At 45.2% G+C, this 21,565-nt stretch overlaps 1 protein-coding gene across 1 annotated transcript in view; it reads left to right on the forward strand.

The window, feature by feature from the left end:
* The first annotated feature begins 20,124 nt into the window (after positions 1 to 20,124).
* CRB1 (crumbs cell polarity complex component 1) overlaps positions 20,125 to 21,565 on the forward strand; it is a 101,238-nt gene continuing 99,797 nt past the window's right edge. The window contains exon 1 of the mRNA XM_088673583.1: positions 20,125 to 20,215. Within this exon, the coding sequence (XP_088529709.1) occupies positions 20,125 to 20,215 (91 nt within the window). The remainder of the gene's footprint in view (positions 20,216 to 21,565) is intronic.

Consider the following 21,565-nt stretch of genomic DNA (forward strand, 5'->3'; position numbering starts at 1 on the left):
CATGGTCACACATTCAAATGACACTTCCCCCACCTCCATCCTTTTGTTTGGGCCAGGAAGGTACGGTATTTCAGCATCCTGCTAACGTACAATTTGATCCCTCAGAAGTGGAGCTCAGGCTAAATAAATGGGTGCCTTGTGAACCATTGGGTTTATGCATGCGATTCACTTGTGGCAATACTCTAGGTCACTGAAAAGGAGAGGTGGGTTGTGGTAAAAGTCACCATTGCTGTCCCCCTCTTCTTGGCTCCAAAGCATCATGCCTGACTTATGGGAGTGGGGTGGGGATGAACTACTTAAAAACTACTTGTTTTAAAATGGGAGTTTAAATGCTGCCCGCCAGCTTTTGCTATTTCTTCAGAGTTAGCCAACATGGTGGTACCTTCCCGAAGTGGTTGGACTGCATCTCCCATAAGCCCCAGCCTGCATGGCCAATGGTCAGGGATGATGGGAGCTGAAGTCCAATGACACCTGTAGGTAGCCGTGATAGCTATTCCTGTGTTAACTTAATGCAACAACCCTTCCTTCTCCTTTGCACACTGGCACTCGGCTTACTGCAGTCCTTCACTAACTCCTGTTTTCAAAATCGGTGTCCTCCCCAGATCTCTAAAGTATCCATATGCAGCCCATATCTCCACGTGTTCAGTAAACAAGTGGTGTATATAAACAGCTTAAATGAACAAATAAAAGAACATTTCCATCCAACTCAATGGACTCTCGCTGCCGCTCCAAGAAGCTAAGGGTGATCCACAGAGGGCACTGCTAGTTTAACACAACATCAACATACTTGCTGAGTGCCGGGGGGCGGACGGGGGGCAGGGCGGACGAGACACCCTGTTTTTTCACGCGAGATCTTTGCTGCCATTTTGGATGCCGCACTCTCAGGCTAGAGGTTTTTGGGGTGGTATGGGTCACATGACATGTAACTGAGTATCCTGGGGAAAGGTTTAGATGGCTGAACTCTGAACAGGAGTACAGTATTCCATATGTGGCAACATTTTAACCCTAGCATTTTGGAAAGATAAGAGAGTTAAGAGCAACTGATCATCTTCTTGTTGGCTTTTGACTCTTGGCCGTCCCTTGAACACACAAACAAATAAGAGGCTGGGCAGATTCCAGATGTTGCTATGTCAGGAGAACAAATTGTGTGAAGAAGACACAACGCAGATCAGTTATTTCCACAAAGACAACTCCATTATCCCATTGTGTTTATGATGTCAGGTTTGGATGGTACTCCTCAACAACCCACCCACCCCCACAAAAAATTCAGATTCTGTGTAGTTGTCATTGATAACGATCCTGTGTGTTTTTCAACTCTGTGGGTGTGCTTAAAACTATTTCTGTTTGATAGAATAAGGGCTGCGTGTCTCCTAACATTTCATGTGTCTGCTTCAATTTCATGGAACATGTAGGCAAGATGGGGCTGTTCCAGAGTGCAAGAGCAGCAGGGAGCCAGCACCAACCCCCAGTTTGCATTTTAAAAGCTGCTTTCCCAAATGCATTCAGTTTCATCAAGCGCTCGGAGAAATTCTAATGCTTTTATCATTTTCCTTTTGCTCCATCATTTGAAGTAGGACAGTGTGCCCTGTGCAGCTACAGAGACGGGATAGTATTGGAGGAGTTTGATTTGTGCTGGAGGGTTGATAATATAGGTTTCCTTTTTGCAGATCAGATAGGCAGGCAGATGGATAGATGTGTGTGTGTGCACATACATGTGTGTTTTGTTTCAAGTGGCTACACTGGAGGTTGAAAGGAAACGTAAGCCCTACTCAGCTCACACAACAAATAATCGCACACTGCAGGAGAGAATGGCTGGGCCCACTGGCTCTGCCCCACTGCTGCATCCCCAATAACCAGCCAGCTGTATGAGTGTGGGTTCTCCCAGTGATGAGGAACCCTGATCACATTGGGTTCTAAATCCCCTGGACACCCTGCATGCATTGAACAGGCACCCCAGTTGAGATCTTTCTCCAGTGTTTGGCCATTGGGAGGGCAGTGGCGAAACAATGGCTGGGGCAGCCCTCCTACCTTGCTTCATATAGCTATTTGTCCATGGCATGACATCATGTCAGCCAGGTAACAGGTAGTTGCAATCCACGTTCCATCATTTAGAGATCTGTTGCAGCTGCAAACTTTAATAGGCTCAATCAGCAGATCAAACAAATGAAGCCTTGGTTAATTAGTCTGTGGGGGCAAATTTTAATTGCTGAGAATAAAATTTAAATGTTGAGGCTATTACGGCCCCACTTGTTTCATGCTTTGTAGCGCTTCTGATTCCGATATGTTACTGTCTTTGATGTTGGGAGAGAGAAAAATGTGAAGGATGGTCATTTCTTATAATGTTTCTTATGTTAAATTGCAAGCTCTCTCACACTTCAGTGTTGTCAAAGAGGCACAGATGGTCATGGCATATTTAAATATACCGTAATAACTTAACCAGTTAATTGGTTAAAAGGGAAATGTTGAATTAACTAAAAAAACTCTAATCAATGGACAGCTCTAAACTGTATATTTACAGATTGTGTGTGTGTGTGTGTGTGTGTGTGTGTGTGTGTGTACTTCTTATGCATATTGAATTGCACTCCCAGGATAAGTGCTCATGTAAGGGACCAGCTGGATCCGGCCAGGTCCCCAAACCCATGCAAATGCACACAGACACTTATCCTTTGGACATCCAGGAGACTGATTGGCCTGCTGTGTTTTCTGCCTTGGACATCTTTTCTTCTCTGGGGGTGAATTAGCTTGAAGTGATAAATCTTATCCTGTTCCTTCACAGGGAGACTGGCTGCTTTCTTTCTGTAATCTACTGTTCTTCCATTGTATTCTCAGAGGTTGCTACAGGCATACATTATGCACTTACAATAGGCTGGCTTCTGGAAAACCAACCTGGAAAAGCGCACATGCGCGCGCACACACACACACACACACACAATCATCTGAGAGAACAGTTAAGAGAATTGACAAAAAACAGACAAGGTAATGACATTTATTCTTGCTTAAATCAAACCCATTACTGTGACAGCAGCATATATCCTGGGTCTCAGCCTGTTTAGCAGAAGAGCTTCTCTCACTAACCTGGGATCTATGAAAATAAAGAGACAAATATGTGGTTCATTTTATTTGACCAGTTTTCCTTAGTGTAGAATGTGTAGATATACACAAAGCTTTGAGTAATTAAGAAAAACCTGGGCAGAATGGAGTAGAGCTAAGGTGAATTTAGAGAACAGATTCTCAAGTAAATTATTGCACTTTCATGTGCTTACAAAAAATAATATTGATATTCTCCCAGTACAGTTTATTTCAGCATTCCCAATATGTGGATGATGATAAAGAATCAGACTCTGGCAAGCTGATATTTAATGAGATTGCTGTTTTCATCCGTTAGCCTTACTATTTATTTATGGTGTGTGTGTTTTTAAAAACAAAACATAGTTTTTTTTAAAGCTGGGGTAAGATGGGAAGGAGCATAGCACAGGCTCCTCTCATGCCTGGCTATGAATTCCAAGCATCACCAAGTGGCGTGGGGAAAATACCACAAAGCATTTCCTCCCATGGCTCCAAATGGGAAGACTGGAGATTCCCTAAGCTACAGTTTTATATGATACTAGCTGGCCCTGCCATGCGTTGCTGTGAGTTATTTGTGTGATTTCCCCTACCCTGTGCCGATCCATGACGTATCCCTGTGATTCCCCCACTCCACTCCACTCCTCCCCTCACCACCCCCAGCTTATCCCTGTGATTCCGCCCTCATCCCCCCCATCCTTGTGAATCCCCCCCAACTCTGTCCTGATCCATGACCTATTATGCCCCCTCTTCCCCCCACCCCCAGCTTATCCCTGTGATTTCCCTCCTCTCCTCCATCCACCCCCCCCCCCGGTTATCCCTGTGACCCATTCATTTTGCACACAATCATTTCCCCAATGCACGTGTTCTGTAAAATTTTGCCCTGCCCCAACCCTGACTCCCCTACCCTCTTGTATTATGTGAAATAACATTTATTCTACCCAAAGGCACAGCCCTATAAAAGGCCCATATTCAGTTGATTCTATGCTGTGGCCTATTCGCCTCCCATCCCCCACCTAGGCAGTCCCCCAAATCCACTCAGCCTAGTCTGCAAAGCCGAGGCGAGATACTGTGGAGAGGGCAGGTTTCATCCCTGTTCTGACCCATTACCTATCCCCGCCCCCTATTCGGCCCCACCCCCCAGGAAGGCCCCTACCTCCACTTGGCAATGTTGGGCCTTGTTGCTGCAAAAGGCCTGTTTTCAGTTGGTTGCTGTGGAATTTTGTGATGTGGGCGATCTGCCTTTCTATTGGATGCTGCTGGAGTCTTCAGAGCTTCTGCTGGTGACATCTAAGTTGGGCGCCACGTTTTTGTGTGTTTAATCATTATTTTAGGTTTGAAAGGTTTGCTTTGGGGGGGGGAATTATGCCAGATCCCTCACTGATGGGCCTGGAACGTTGTGGCCAAATTTGTTACATTACAGTTCAGCGGTTACAGAGAAAGGCTGTGACCTCTGCTCATGCAATGCCTACATTTTTATATACATAGATTACTCAGGTCACATCTGAAAGATGCCTGGTGCCTGGAATGTTACTGCTTTTAGCGCTGCATTAACAACCGTGGACATGGTATTGTACAGAGTAACACAAACAAAAGGCAAGTCATATGCCAAGGAGTTTGCCATCTAGCTATGACAGGAGACGGAGGCAAAGGAATCAGGAACACAAATGCAGACACACATACAGTAGGTCTACAGCCCTACCTCTGGATACGAATGCTGCGGGTTGCGCACAACACGGATTATGAACACGCCAAACCCGGAAGTAACGGAACGGGTTACTTCCGGGTTCGGCAGTTCGTGCATGCGGAGAAGCATCGAATGACATCATGCACATGCGCATGAAGTGCCAAATTACGACCCGCGTATGCGCAGAAGCGTGCTGCTCATGTTGCGAACGGGGCTCCAGAACAGATCCCGTTCGCAACCAGAGGTACTACTGTATTTCAAAGTGAGAAGACCACACAAATTAACCACTGCGGTAAGGCGGTTCCCACCAACCTTAGCTCTGCCACTGTGAGCCCTGCTGAGGTGGGGGACAGAGTGCATAGAGGGGAACCTCCTGTAAATGAGTAGATTCTTCCCAGTGCTTTTTTTTCAAGAAAAATAGGTGCGGGAACTCACCATGAAGTTGTACAGTAAGTCACTAGGTGACCTGAGGCAGCCCTGAACCTGAGACTGGATTGACAACAGCCATGTTCGCTGCCTGCAGAGGCTGGTTTGGGGGTCACCCCTGGTTCTGGTGCAGGTCAAATAAATGCCCCTTATCCTCTTAGATTCAGGTGGATGGCTATGTACTGCCTGTTGAGATTCTTGCATTGCAGGGGGGTTGGACCCAATGACTCTCTGGGTCCCTTCCAACTCTATGATTATATATATATATATATATATATATATATATATATATATATATATATATCCAGTCAGGTTTGCACAGGATTCTTTCAGTCATTCATTGCACAGAAAGCAGCACACAAGTTTTCTAAGAAGTTTCCCCAAATGTCAGGGTCACTCATCAGCCTTTTGGTTCTCCGCTTCTGCTGCATTCCGGCCATTACATGCTTCATTTCTGCTAATCTTTTCTAATTAGTTCTGCTTCTTAGGTGAACTCTTTTTTTAGAAAGCAAACATTTCCCCTTGCTAAGGTTTGGGGCTGGCAGGCTCAGGGCTTTGATTGCCATGCTGCCTCGCAGAACCCATTTTTCACTCTGCACTCCCGGTGATGAATTTTATTTCCAGTTCCCTGGCTAAACTTCCACATGACATTTTGCTAATCGTACTTAATTAAAACAGAGGGCAGTGAAAAAGTCAAGCACAGCTTTATCAAAGGCTCCAGTTGCCTACCTTGCTTCTGCTATGATTCAGAACGCAGTGCTCTTTTCAACAGAAAGAAGGAAACTATAGAGGAGGTGGGCTCAACAGGTGCCAAGAAATAGCTCAGCCAAATAAGCTGCTGAGGCCCGGTGTTTTCTGGGGCTAACAACATGTTTCCAAAGCAAAGGGTCATTATTCAATCTGTGAACCAGTGATAATGCCTGTTCTGCACACAGTTGGCTACAGGTTGCAATTTTAAACATTCCTAGAACACCCAATACAGTATGTGTGTTCATTATGGGAAATTCAAATGGAAGGGTCCTAGTGTGAGCTGCCATTTAAATTTCCCACAGTGCCCTGGAGTGAGGCTGCATTGGGCACTCCTGATATCGTGCAACATTCAAAATATATTTCCACTGCTCCTATTTTTGTAAGAAATGTACTGGGAGGAGCCAATGTTGGTCTTTCAGGACCGGTGTTATATGGTCTTGGCGGCCACTCCCAGTCACCAGTCTAGTACTGTGAGACTATAGCTAGGTGGGAGAGAATCTGCCTTGCCGGCAGAAGGTCCATGTTTCAATCACTGGTGTCTCCAAATAGGTTCTTTCCTGAAGCCCTGGAGATGCCAGCTTAGACAATACAGCGAGATGGACCCATCGGCTGAGTCAGTATATGGCAGTTTCCTGTGTCCCTTCTCAGTGAGGTGGACCAATGTTCTGAATCAGCATAAGGCAGCTTCATATGATTGTTTTGCAGATGTTGGTTAGCTCCAGGCTATCAGTTGGGAATCCTGCTTGCAGGCACTCAGAATCAATGGATTGTTCTCAGAACTCTAATGGGAGGAAACATCAGTTCTCGCTTCCCGCTGCTGTACGATCACCTCATTCTCTCTCAGTAGCACTATAAGCCACATCACTTTGGAGGAATCTAGGAGAAGAAAGGCTCTGGGAGAAACAGAGCTACATTCCCCAGTATTTCCCCCCCCCCCTCTCCTCTCAAGTCTAGGAAGAAATATGGTCTGATCTAGCCCAAGACGCATCTCCTGCCTGCTCCACTTAGCTCAGTTTTAACTGGAACAGATCCTCTTCTCTCTTGCAAAACGTATCAGGTACTCTGCTTACCAAGCAGTGGTATCAGAGGGAAACAGCCTGCAAATTTACCTCGGCAAACAATGGGAAAGTAATCTCCACCTCTGCTATATATTGGGGTGAGGAACAGACAGCTTGTGGACCGAATGTGGTCCATGGGGCTTCCTTTCCTAGCCTGCAGATTCCCCTCCTCATACCTTGCAACGCCACTACTTAGAAACAACAAACAGAATAAAATCCAAATATGCCACCAAATTAAAACATCACCACCACAGCAATTAGCTGCCAAGTCTGAAAAAGTTTTTTGCTTCAATTCTCAACACTGCCAAGCTATAGAGAGAAACCCTATGCATGTCACAGATATCCGTGGAAGATGACAGATGACTTATCTTTTCTGCGGTCAAGCTGAATTGTAAGGGCATTAAAGGAGCGCCAAGAAATTTGGAGCTTGGTTCAAAAGATAGAAAGCAGAAGAGCATGTAATATGGAACTCAGAAGCTTCCAACTTCACACTACTTGGAGAATTCCAAACTATTAAGTGGTATATAAATGCTCTTTAATTAACCCATCCATCAGATAAATAAGCATGTGTATATTTTTGTGCCAGTGAAATCCAGTAGTATCTGCCATCTACAGTAGCACAGCAGTCTGTTGTTGCTGTTTTTAAAAAGTGAACCAGCTTTGGAGGTTTGTCTGAGCTCAAGGAAAGGAACAGTCACCAGGGAAGAGGCTCTGTTATGGCCATATTCATTTTTCCTGCACCGGCTGGGAAAAAATAATAATTTAAAATAATTTACCTTAATAGGGTGCTTTAATCAAAAATCCAATCTCGAAGCTTAATACCTGCTGCTTAATAGGTATACCATTCCGCTGGAACAGAACAGAGTTATTTATTTTAAGCATTCTTACCCTGCTCTTAAGCTGACAAGGCTGCCAGAGTGGCTTAAAATGGTTAGCACAGCAGCAACTCATCATTGAAGCAGGTTTTTTTTCTTTGAAGACTATTTAAAGGGGTTGTGATGCTGACAGTTTGGTTCTTCTTCCTCTCCTGCTCACAGGGCAGACGATTCTAATGTCTCTTGTGATGGGATGAGGACCCCAGTTCAAAAGGCATTGACACTGGGGCTTTTTTATGTTCCCATTCATACAGAGACATCAAAGTGTGACAGGAAAGTAGGGTGAATCACCCCAGTATGCGATAATGGGAACTGGCGGATCCGTGGAGACACGTGGGAGGCGGCCGTCCGTATCTCAGCTAGCATATGCGCACGTGTCTCGGCATTTGTTAATAGGCATTTGTTGATAGATTTGTTCATGGGGTAGTGTTTAGTACAGGCATCCCCAAACTGCAGCCCTCCAGATGTTTTGGCCTACAACTCCCATGATCCCTAGCTAACAGGACCAGTGGTCAGGGAAGGTGGGAATTGTAGTCCAAAACATCTGGAGGGCCGAAGTTTGGGGGTGCCTGGTTTAGTAGCTATTAATAGCACAGTGGTTTGTGACAGAAAATGGAGCAGAGGGTCAATATGAAATTCTGTTTAAATTTGGGTAAATCGGCATCGGAAACCCACAAAATGCTCACAATTGTGTACGGAGATGAAGCTGTAACTCGAAAGACAGCGTATGAGTGGTTTAAGGATTTCCGTGAAGGGCGGCAAACCATCGAAGATGACCCTGTGTCTAGCAGACCATCGACGAGCAGAACGGCAGCAAATCTCAACAGAGATTGTGAGTAATTGATTGGTGTTCATCCGTCCAAATGATGGTGGAAGAATTGCATATTCCACGTGAAATCGTTACTGAGGTTACTGCGTTGTCCTGCCCTCTATACTCTCCTGATCAGGCCCCACTGGATTTCTTTCTAATTCCCAAACCGAAATCTGCCCTGAAAGGGCACAGATTTCCCAACATTTCACACGTCGAAGCTGCTGTGAAGAGTGAACTAAAAGCAGTACAAAAAGAGGACTTCTCCAGAAGTTTCCAACAGTTGTACAAACGTTGTCAACGGTGTATTGTAACAGAGGGGGCCTGCTTTGAAGGCTGTAAGGTGGTATGTTCGAATATTTTTCGCTGTCCGATTTCCGCTCACACCTTGTACAATAATTCAGAGCAGCAGTTGTGCAAATTTTCCTGCCAACTGGCACAAGCGGGGGGGGGGGGAGGATTTTTTAAAAAACAAACAAACTACTGATTCTTGCACATGTTGCTCCAATGATTGGCTGCAACCGTGGAGTGTTTCCACCTCTCTCACAACTGCACACATACAAATTCAGATCATAAACCTTTAATCTCACTAGCAGCATGCAATCTCTACAATTAGGCAGCTGCCTCATGCAGCCAACTATCCTAGTATAATGAAATGGCAGGAAAAAGTTATTTATTAATTATTGTTTTACTGGAAGCCCAAGAGGCCCGTATGGATTTTTTTTTGCCTCAGGTGCCAAAATAACTTGAGCAGTGTTGAATACCAAGAACCATGACTTGAGGGGAAGTGGAAGTGCAATGTGCTGCTGTCTCCCAGGCAGCAAAAATGTCTAGAGCTGCCCTCCCAAACCTCCCAACCTTTTGCACAATCTTATTATCACCTCAGTTCAGCTTCACAGCTCCCGGTTGTGCTGTTGATAGAGGGCCCATATTTGTGATGGCTGGTCAGTGGTAACACCTGGCTTGAGAGCAGTACATGTGAAAAGGATCTAGGAGTCTTGGTAGACCACAAACTTGACATGAGTCAACAGTGTGATGCAGCAGCTAAAAAAGCCAATGCAATTCTGGGCTGCATCAATAGGAGTATAGCGTCTAGATCAAGGGAAGTAATAGTACCACTGTATTCTGCTCTGGTCAGACCTCACCTGGAGTACTGTGTCCAGTTCTGGGCACCACAGTTCAAGAAGGATACTGGCAAGCTGGAACGTGTCCAGAGGAGGGCAACCAAAATGGTCAAAGGCCTGGAAACAATGCCTTATGAGGAACGGCTTAGGGAGCTGGGTATGTTTAGCCTGGAGAAGAGAAGGTTAAGGGGTGATATGATAGCCATGTTCAAATATATAAAAGAATGTCATCTAGAGGAGGGTGAAAGGTTGTTTTCTGCTGCTCCAGAGAAGCGGACACGGAGCAATGGATTCAAACTACAAGAAAGAAGATTCCACCTAAACATTAGGAAGAACTTCCTGACAGTAAGAGCTGTTCGACAGTGGAATTTGCTGCCAAGAAGTGTGGTGGAGTCTCCTTCTTTGGAAGTCTTTAAGCAGAGGCTTGACAGCCATATGTCAAGAATGCTTTGATGGTGTTTCCTGCTTGGCAGGGGGTTGGACTGGATGGCCCTTGTGGTCTCTTCCAATTCTATGATTCTATGAATTTCTAGAGGACTTGCAATGGATGGGCTACGGACTGCAGGAGCCAGTTGATTTCAGAGCTGCTGTGGAAAGAAATCCTCAGGTGCAGCGAGTGGGTGGGATGGCTTCAAATTCACATTATTTGTCAAAAAGAAGAAAATGGAAGACCATAGCTTGTCCAGTGCTATGACCTAAGCGGCAAACCAACAGGCCCACTTACGGTAAATGTATTGATTTCACTAAGTAGATTTCAGTCTTAATTGTGTGGGATTGCAGCTCTCTGGTGGGACCAGTCAAGAATTTTTCCTCCCTCCTCAGGACAAATACCAGTAGTCGGGGAAAGTCAAATCAAGTCATTCATCTGCCATAGTGTGCTGTATGGCAGAAGGCTAATTTGATGGCTAGGCAGTCCTTCATTCATATACTCTCAGGACTTTGCCTCAAGTTTCTGCATAGTGCTAGGAGATGGAGGAATTAGTTTGGGGCTGGCTGCCAACTGCTAAGTTAATCATTCTTCTGATCTTAAATTCTGGCCACCATGTTTATGCATCAGCTTGCGTCTAAAAGAAGTCCCCTTGAAAATTCATCAGCATTTTTGTCACATTTCTCCTCATACAGTTCTATATGCAATTTTGCCTATTATTATTATTATTTTATTTATTGAGTTTGTATACTGCCCTATACCCAGAAGTCTCAGGACAGTTCACAGAAAAGATCAAAACATATATAATCAGAATAAAAACAACAACCCAACACACACACACACCCGAAAAGAGCCACATTTTAAAAGGGTATACAATGCCAAACAGACAAAGGCCTGGTTAAAAAGAAACATTTTTGCCTGGCGCCTAAAGGTGTATAATGAAAGCGCCAAGTGAACTTCCCTGGGGAGAGCATTCCACAGACAGGGAGCCACTGCAGAGAAGGCCCCGTTCTCGTGTTGCCACCCTCCAGATCTCTTGAGGAGAAGGCACACAAAGGAGGGCCTCAGAAGATTATCTCAGGGTCCGGATATAAATGTATACTCATTTTTGCAAGCAATTTCCCCTAATACAATGAATTTTTATGTTACTTATTATGCTAATATATGCATTTTCATGCAAACGTTCCTCATGGGGTGATGGAGGATGATGAGGGAACGGGGGTCGGTGCACAAGAGCCAGAGCAGCAGGACCCATCACCAGAGAGGTCCCTGTCCCCATGAACATGGCAGGCATAGGGAGCAGCGGGAATGGCACATTAGGAGGCTGAGGCAGTCAAGGGCCCGCAGCCCAGTTTCTTAGCTGGCCAGGTGGAGCTCGCTAGCCCAGGAGGGATGTGATAGCTGGAGTAGGCTTGGAGCAGGCGAGAGTCACCTGCCTCATCCAGCCCAGATGCTGCAACCAGCATGCAAAGTATAAAAGGGCAGCAGAGCTGAGGTGCTTGGTCTGCTCAATGGCCCAATATTGATGGACCTTGGATGCTCCAGGATCTATGGACTTTGGACGCATGGATTGACCCTGGACTGGGGACTTGACATACTGACTTGCCGCCAGGTAGGCCAGGGGTTCAACTCACTTGGTATGAAAAGTTGGACCACCCTGTATCTAATTAGGCTATTGGGCCACTTACTGGAGGTGAATTATGCTTCCAGTCTGTCGTTCGTTGTGGCATGCCTTGGCAAATGGTGCATGAGACGCACTTACACAAACGTAATAGTGATATTCATTTCTTTCTTAAATTATATTTATACTTTTCAGATATATACATTTCACTGATTTTACAGTCATTTTAACATTTTTAAACTTGACTTCCTTCCCCCTCTTTCTGCAGTTCCTTAAATTTATTTTTAATATCTTCTGCATAACCAGATTAACTTAATTTACTCATTTATTTAACTTCTTTAACTATATACTTTTACTTAGCTGCAGGTTATACAACAACCCTGCCAGTGTTTTTATCTGTTTACCATTTGTCTTTAAATATGCAATAAACCATTTCCATTCTTTTATAAAAAGTTTGTTATCTTGATTTCTTATTCCTCCAGTAAGTTTCACCATTTCTGCATATTCCATCAGTTTTTGTATCCATTCTTCCTTTGCTGGGACTACTAATTCTTCTTTCCATTTTTGGGCAAGTAACTTTCTTGCCGCTGCAGTTGCATAAATGAATAAATTTCTATACAATTTAGGTAGCTCTATCGCTATAATTCCCAAGAGAAATGCTTCTGGTTTGTTTGTTTTTTAACAAACAAATGTTATTTTAAACATCCTTTTCATTTCATTGTATATCATTTCCCTGTAAGCCTTAACCTTACTACAAGACAGTGATATTCATTTCTAAGATAGCACCTGCTAGGATACATAATCTGGGATTTACCTAGGGTTAGCCCTGCAGCAGTGAAAATCTAAGGTAGCTAACTGAATGCTCTTAGATAAAGAGATTAATTAGAGGATGCATCTGATTGCATTATACCAGCATGAACCTCATTTCTTCACCCATTCCACCTGCAACAAGCAAAAGGAAAACCTGTGGTGGATTTCTGAACTGGATGCTCAAGGCTTCTGATTCATAAAGCAGCAACGCCTTAAACTGTGTGCTACGAGAGTTGGTATTCTTTTAATACTTAAAAGTTCTCGTAGTCTCAAAGTACCCATTTGCAGAGTAAATTCCCTGCTACACCTCTGCAAAACTCACTGTCTCCTTCAGATCAAAATGTATATCCCAGGATAGAAACACAGGGAGCAAACTCATCTCAGGGGATTTTTTAATTATTTTGTAAAATTTAAAAACCAAACCAAAAATAACGGGTTGTCTGCTGCATTGACAGTTGCAAACCCTCATCATAGCTGCCAAGTTCTCCCATTATGCTGAATAGGCTTCCTCACGAGAAAAAGGAAAACTTGGCAGCTATGCCTCATTGCTATGGATTTTTTTTGGGGGGGGGGGGTTGGTTAATTTGTTCATTTCAGCCACATCTCTAAACTTGTTATTATAATCGCATCTACATCATTAGAGGTTGGGAGTTTTTCCGGTGTCTTGCCCTTACAGTCTTGTACAGACGAGTACACTGATAAGCTGTGATTTCATATTACCTGAGTGAGTTATCTCAATCACCATAAAAGGCTCTTTGCAGTAATTCTAATAGATTCTTAAATCAAATTTCTCTCTTTTTTTTAATAGGGGGTGCTGACAGTGACTCAGCTATCTGAAGTTTGGCAAGCACTGGTCTTTAGGGCATAAGATTTCACGTGCCTGGTCTGAAGCATTTTACTGTCCATTTTGGGGGTCACTACCAACCCCCCCTTTTTGGTGCTTAAACACAGATTTGCTTTGTATACCCATTCATAAATGTAGAAAATGTAACTTCAGGATTTTTTCTTGGGTGGGATGGGATTGTGTGATTGAAGTGGAAGGGGGCCCATGTTACAAATTTCTACTGGACGCCCCCCCCCCCCCAAATAATTGCCACCAACTTTCAAGACATTCTGCTGTTGTTCCCTGCCTGCCTTCAGTTCCGCTGCTCAGTGAGAGTTAAGGATGCTTCCTTCCAAGCAGATGCTTCTGAACAAGCACATGGGGATGTTGCAAGCCAAGGAGGATCAAGTGTGTGACTATGTTGTGGTGACACCTGTCATGCTGTCGCCGTGTGTGCTGTCACCTGTCTGTTACTGGTGCCGATGTACCTGTAAGGTGTGTGGGTGCCCACAAAGTAGCTGTGACCCAAAACGAGCCTTAATGCTCTTCCTGTTTAATCAGCGCAGCAATCTAACATAGGAATAGCGAAAGGGAAACCGGTTTGATAATCGGCTCTGAAATAGGGTCCCAGCTCTCTTTCATATGTTAAACAGCTTCCTAGACATTTGCAAAATGTCTTTTTCACTTGCTCCTAATATCTACAGTGGCTATGGGGTGTTTGCTTTGTTTTGTTAGCGTCCGCAAAACTGTGTTGTTTCTTTGTCCTTGTCGAGTTAGGTCCGTTAGAAAAATAATAGTAATATGGTAGTAATTGGCTCTCTCTTTTGGAAACTGGAACAGCGTCTTCCTTTTGTTGCGATTGCTGTTGTTTTTGTTGGTTTCTACGGCAACCGTCTCCATTCAAGGCAACAAGCCACACACATGGTTTCCCTGGAAACATGCTAGCATGCTTGGAAAACAGGCCTGGAGTAAATACATTCCATATTCATGGTCTTGGCGCTTTTATGGCTGTGCCGTTTGTGGATCATCGCAGGGCATAAGCAAAAGGCTTGTTTGTTTGCATTTTGTGGTCCACTTCGGCATTAGCCTTTTGAGAAACAGAAGGCATAACTACTACTTCTTCTTTTTGCCTTTCTGACACCTATCAGTGTCAGATCAGATTTGTTTGTCTCTCTCTCCCCACCCCCACCCCCACCCCCAATTCCAGTCCTTGTCTCAGTTACCCAGATTTTTCTTTGGGTCAGAAATTTAACACATGCTCAGTGCAGTAGTACCTCTAGTTATGAACTTAATTCGTTCTGGAGGTCCATTCCATAGCTGCCAAGTTAACCCTTTTTAAAGGGGATTTTCCCTTATGCTGAATAGGCTTCCTCGCGAGAAAAGGGAAAACTTGGCAGCTATGGTCCATTCTTAACCTGAAACTGTTCTTAACTAGAGGCGTGCTTTTGCTAATGGGGCCTCTTGCTGCCGCTGCGCCGCCAGCACATGGTTTCCTTTCTCATCCTGGGGCAAAGTTCTCAACTTGAGGTAACTCTTCCAGGTTAGCGGAGTTTGTAACCTGAAGTGTTTGTAACTCGAGGTACCACTGTATAGGCAAAGGCAGTTGAGCCACCAGCCATCTCGCAAACACGCATATGCTAATAACTTGTATGGCGTGCAAAGAGTTCAGTCTCTGGGATTCAGTGGCTGTGCTTGTGTAAGGTTGTGGGTGCTGGGTTGTGGTGACTTGGTGAAAATGTGCGTTTTCAGCATTAAGGAAGGGAAATGGGATTATTAATTCATTTGGTAGTCTTCAAAGCAGCTAACAACTTGTATAAAGCACAATAGCATACCCTTCAACATTTTTTGGAAAATAGGGACGCCCTATATTATTATTTATACCCCGCCCATCTGACTGGGTTGCCCCAGCCACTCTGGGCGGCTTCCAACATATATAAAAATATAATAAAACATTTAAAACCTTCCCCGCACAAGGCTGCCTTCAGATGCCTTCTAAAAGTTGTATAGCTACTTATATCCTTGGCTTGGTGGTCACATAACTCCATACCCTCCAACATTCCTCTGATGAAAATAGGAACGTCCTAAAGAAAACCGGGCCATTCTGGAATCAAACCAGACACCAAGACAGCTTCTGTTAATCCAGGACTTCCTCTAAAAAATAGGGACACTTGGAGGGTCTGCATAGACCAAGAACCAACAACATCTCATAGTGAATAAAGAGTGATTGTTTTACTGGGTGACAGAAAAGGCCTCAAGGATGTGTTCACACCAACACAGGAGAAATTATCTAAAATTATCAGCTGCAGTTGAGTGATGCAAGCCAATAGTAGGATTCTCCACCTGATCCTATAAAGCTGCTGTCTGAGCTGCTCATTGCTCAGGTACAGACTGGACTGCTCATGAGTTCCTGCTCACTAGTCCTGCCTGTGGCAGAGCAAAACGTAATACCCAGGAACAGCTGGCATGGTGGAGACGGCACTGCAGAGCTGTCATCCCGACACTGGTACCACAGCTGCTTACATGGCTGGTGCAGTGCAGCATGGGCAAATTGGCAACATCAATCTGGTGTTCCGACCAGTGCGCCGGCACACCCTCGAGCTCACTGCCTGGCACCCGTTCCATCCAGATAAGTGGCAGCAAAACTAGTGTCAGGTAGGTAAAGGTAAAGGACCCCTGGATGGTCAAGTTCAGTCAAGGGCAACTGTGGGGTTGTGGCTCTCATCTCGCTTTCAGGCCGAGGGAGCCGGCGTTTGTCCACAGACAGCTTTCCGGGTCATGGGGCCAGCATGACTAAACCACTTCTGCCGCAACGGGACACCGTGACGGAAACGTCGTTTACCTTCCCACCGCAGTGGTACCTATTTATCTACTTGCAGTGGTGTGCTTTCAAACTGCCAGGTTAGCAGGAGCTGGGACAGAGCAATAGGAGCTCTGTTGTGGGGATTAAAACCGCCGAACTTCTGATTAGAACACAGCACCATCTGTGTAGTTGGCTCTGTGGCACCACATTGACCACTCTTGATAATACCTTTACAAAAGTTGTGTGCCACCCCCCACTTTTGGCAAGATTCCAGGAGGTTCCAGGCATTCCCCCAGGGTTTGTGCTCCGTTGGAGAATTGAAGACTGTGGCAGCTTTAAGAAAAATGATTGATTGACATATTTACACTTTCAGTCTTCATGGAGGGAGTCCAGATCTTACAGCATGCTCATTTCATGCAGGGCCTGTTCCCCTCAGCTTTGCAGCACTGGAGTCAAGGGCATCTCTCCTAGCTGGCCTACAGCCAGAGAGTCAAAGATGGATCCCCCCCTTTCTTCTTCCCAGCACACCTTGCTAAAGACACTCTTTTCCTGTGATTTCACACCCAGTTATCCTGGCAACCTTCTGTCTGCCCAGGCCCAATATTCCTCTTAGAATGTGCCATCAACACCTTTTGTCTTGGTAATGTCAGTATCCCAGGTGAGGCTCTGGCTTGGAAAGGAAATCTAACCAGCATTTTTTCCACTGGCCTGCAATCTCCACCCCCACCCCCCAATACTCCAAATAATCAAAATCCTACCATTTATTAACCGCTTGGGTTTAGGGGGATCTCCCCATCTCTAACAAAACCATTGGTAAAAGTATGGTAATCTCTTTCAGTCGGTTCAGAATTTTAACTCAAACCTCAGGGCAGCCCAACTTTTCATACCAAGTGGACCTCAAAAGTACTTTGATATGGAACCTGCAGGCTGCACACTGCCTTGTTGCGCAGGGGTGGGGAGCAAGGCCCAAATTTGACACTCGCCGCAGCCCTCGCACTGCCTACCCCAAGCCGGGTAAATGAAGTGCTGGGCTTTGGGAACAAGGAACAAGGCTCTAGCATGGTCCTAGAGCGTTCCCAACTCCCGCCCAAAGCCTAGCCCCTCACTCACCTAGCTTTGGGAAGGCAGTGAGAGGGCTGCGGGGGGGGGGTCATCAAATGCTGCCTAGGGCTGCCAAAAAGGCCCATGGCCCTCAGTCCACACGTTGCAGCACCCTACTCTAGCTCCTGGGTTGAGAGCTGCAAATAGTAGTTGGCATTATTGCCCTCTCTACCAGTCTGTTTCTTTGTACTCAGGAACACTTTATTTATTAATTTTACCTGCCAAGCTATATGCTCTCCAAACATAGTGTCTCTCTCTCTCTCTCTCTCCCTCTCTCCTTTCATGCTGGAGATGTCTGAGAAAAACCCATTCTCGTCTCTTTGACTCTTCTTAAGATTATGTGCCTGTGTTCTCATTCTCTTTGGCACTTCCTCAAGTGCCGTCATGTATCATCCAGAAACACAAGATAACACGCACAGCCTTCTGGGGGTCTATTTGCTGGGGAGTTGGCAGGTTTATGGGGCTGTCTTTTTTGCTATCTGTCAGAGCCCATGCCAAACATACTGTGACAGGCCTAGGTGTACCACCGCAAAGAACTCTCCGATACCATGCACCTTGGGCGATGAATACACTTCCAGTGGAATCAGTTATTTCAAAATAACTTCATGGGGCCAAAGGACCTGAAGATATTTCATTGGCAGTGCAAGTTGAACACTGCTGTGTTAAAATCTCAGTGACAGTTTTTGGCTTCTGTAAATAACGGGTGAACGCTAGGGATATCCATGCACAGTTCTGAGTCAGGACCTCGGGGAAAAGACATACAGTAGCTGATGTTTAGGAAGAGGTTGTAGTAGCACACAGTCAATGGCCCAATCTAGTTTTAGAGACCGCTCTGAAGGTCAAGTGATGCCACATTTGGATTGTGTAACACATGGCCAGACATCAGGGTGTTTCTTGACACCAGTTTTCTCCAGGAATTGTAGTGCTTTTCTCAGGCGACAACCCTCTGACAAAATGGCATGCTGACATACAGTGGTACCTCTACTTACGAATTCAATGTGTTCTGAATGCACATTTGTAAGTCGAAAAAAATTGTAAGTCGAATCCCATAGGAATGCATTGGGAGAAAAAATTCGTAAGTAGAAGCAACCCTATCTAAAAATGCGTAAGTAGAAAAAATCCTATCTAACCTGCATCCAAGATGGCGGACGGAGCTCCATTCGTAAGTAGAAACATTTGTAAGTAGAGTTATTCGTAAGTAGAGGTACCACTGTATTGCTCACCCACAATCCGGACAGCAACTGCGCTTGCCTCCCAACAAACCACAGCACACACAAAATGCTGGTCGCTATTATTTGAAACTTTCTAGCAGTGCATCAGGTTTCACCAGTATGTATGCTCAGATGTTTTGGACTACAACTTCCATCAGCTCCAGCCATCCTAGCCAATGCTCGGGGGTGATGGGAGTTGCCCACATCTGAAGGGCTATTGCTACATGTTTTTGTGGCATTCCTTCCAATTTAGGGAGGTAAATCAAGGCATCAAGAAGCTGTAACATACCCTCCAACATTCCTCAGACGAAAATAGGGACATTTCTTACTCCTCCTGCAACTGACCCTCCTCACCCCCCCATTTTTGTGTCACCGTCCCCCCACTGAGCATTTCCTATCAGAAGAAGGGTGACTGCCTTCAGTGGGACACAGCACATACACCCTTCACTGTCCTGTCCACTCCCCTTAAACCCAATTTTATTCTGTTTTATTATTTGGTAGATTTACAAAAAGAAAAAGAGATGCCAATTTTTTTTTTTAAAGAGCAAGATTAGGCATGGATACACAAAGCGCGTGCGCGCGCGCGCACACACACACACACACACACACACACACACACACACACACACATATATATATATATATATATATATATATATATATATATATATATATATATAATGTCCTTGCCCTCCACTCCATCCCCTTTCTTCTTGCCCAGGGCACTCCTGCCCTCTCCCTGCCCCTCAGAGCCAGCACAGCATGTGGGGCTCGGCCTCGATGTGGCAGCCTCTCCTCCTGCTCACCCACTCTCCAGGAGCTGCTACGAGCAGCAGTGGCAGCCATGGAGAGGCAACAGAATCGCAGTCCTTGCAGCCACCACTGTCACCACTCGGGATAAGCACCAGCTCATGTGACTTTACACCACAGTGGGTGGCACTGTGGTCTAAACCACTGGGCCTCTTGGACTTGCCAATTGGAAGGTCGACGGTTCGAATCCCCGTGACGGAGTGAGCTCCCGTTGCTCTGTCCCAGCTCCTGCCAACCTAGCAGTTCGAAAGCACGCCAGTGCAAGTAGATAAATAGGTACCACTGTGGTGGGAAGGTAAACGGCATTTCCATCGCGGTGTCCCATTGCACCAGAAGTGGTTTAGTCATGCTGGCCCCATGACCCAGAAAGCTGTCTGTGGACAAACGCCGGCTCCCTCGGCCTGAAAGCGAGATGAGAGCCACAACCCCATAGTCGCCTTTGACTGAACTTGACCATCCAAGGGTCCTTTACCTTTATCTACCTGACACTAGTTTTGCTGCCACTTATCTGGATGGAGCGGGTGCCAGGCAGTGAGCTTGAGGGTGTGCTGGTCGGAGCACCACATTGATGTTGCCAGTTTGCCCATGCTGCACTGCACCGGCCATGTAAGCAGCTGTGGTACCAGTGTTGGGATGACAGCTCTGCAGCGCCGTCTCCACCATGCCAGCTGTTCCTGGGTATTACGTTTTGCTCTGCCACAGGCAGGACTAGTGAGCAGGAACTCAAGAGATGAAGTCTGCTGATGCTGGATTTTGTCCATATGTAAAGGCCATTGTGCACTCGGTTCTGCTCATGTACATAGGTGCAGAGGCTGGGAGAAGTGAGTGTAAGGACAGCTCCAGATATTTGCTTTGCTTTTCCCAGCTCACTTACCCCCCTCCCCTTACTGTATATCCATTTTGCTGTAATGACACATGCTAACCACTCCCAACAGTTTAGTTTACATAGGTTTTGGAGTTTTTAAACTGGATTCATGTAATATTTTATTAGTACTGATGCCAACCAGCAGATGTCACTCTTTACTGTGAGCAAACATCTTGAGAAAACTCTTCTTGACTTCAGATTCTAATATATTCCATTTTCGGGGGAGGGGGGAGGGGGGATCCTCTTGCCAAGCATCTCAGTTACATCAAAAGCCCTTAAAGATGGGGTAAAATGTTTGGCACTAATTCCTCCAGTAATTAGGTTAACGCCGTGATGCCTTTTAAAGAGACTTGGAGAATTACTTCATGTGTCAGTCAGTCTAAATCCAAAGTGATCGGCAGTTTATTTTAATTTTTTTGGATGTTAAATATTAATTTTTAAAGAAATCTCTGTCAAAGCAGGTCACTGCTAAGTGATCTTAATTGGTTGAGAATTGGAGGGGGGGCACGTGTGATTCTTATTCTGCATTCAAAGAAAGAGCTTGCTCCCAACATCCCTGCAGATTTCAACCCCACTCTCCTCCCTCAAACCCTTTTTACACTCCTTTCTGACACTGTTAATTGGGACAATATTCTTGATCGAAGAACAGATGTTTGCACCTCGAGCATGAGGAAGCCCATGTGCCTATGCGCAGCAGGCTGATACCCCCTACCATGGGTTACTGAAACGGCAGGTCGCAGGAAAAGCGGCTCTCATGGAATCAGATACTTGCTTTCCTGCACGGAAAGGTCAGAAGCCAAGAAGCTCTCCTGTCTTTCCCTTTCCATTTTCCTGCACGCAACCCAGTTCAGCCTGCACCTTGAGAAGGACGTTATGGCAAGGTGGCACTGTGCCCTGTTTTATAGAGAGCTGACCTCTGTTTGCAGGGCTACCGGACAACAGTCCTCTATTTGAAAGGCTGTCTGGTCCAAGTCTGGTTTGAAGATAAGAGACCACAAAAGAAACCCAGACGGCAGGTCACCTGGCCACATTTCTCCTTATTATAGCAAGATGTATTGCATTTCTTCTTAAATCACAGCAATCCTTTCTAAAGTTGTGCCTATACATCTGAATTAGCATGTGTACATTTTATGCAAAACTGAACCTTTTTTGTGATGATGTATTTTCATCATTATTATTAATTACATTTGCATGCAGCCTCAAAACATCTCTGAAGAAGCTTACGATTAATAAGTTTAAAAAAAAACCTCTGCAAATGGCAAAATGAGGCATAAAACTGTAAGAATAGAAAAGCAACAAAAATACA

This window comes from Zootoca vivipara, chromosome 7 (genome assembly GCF_965207765.1).
Source record: "Zootoca vivipara chromosome 7, rZooViv2.hap1.1, whole genome shotgun sequence".
NCBI lineage: Eukaryota > Metazoa > Chordata > Lepidosauria > Squamata > Lacertidae > Zootoca > Zootoca vivipara.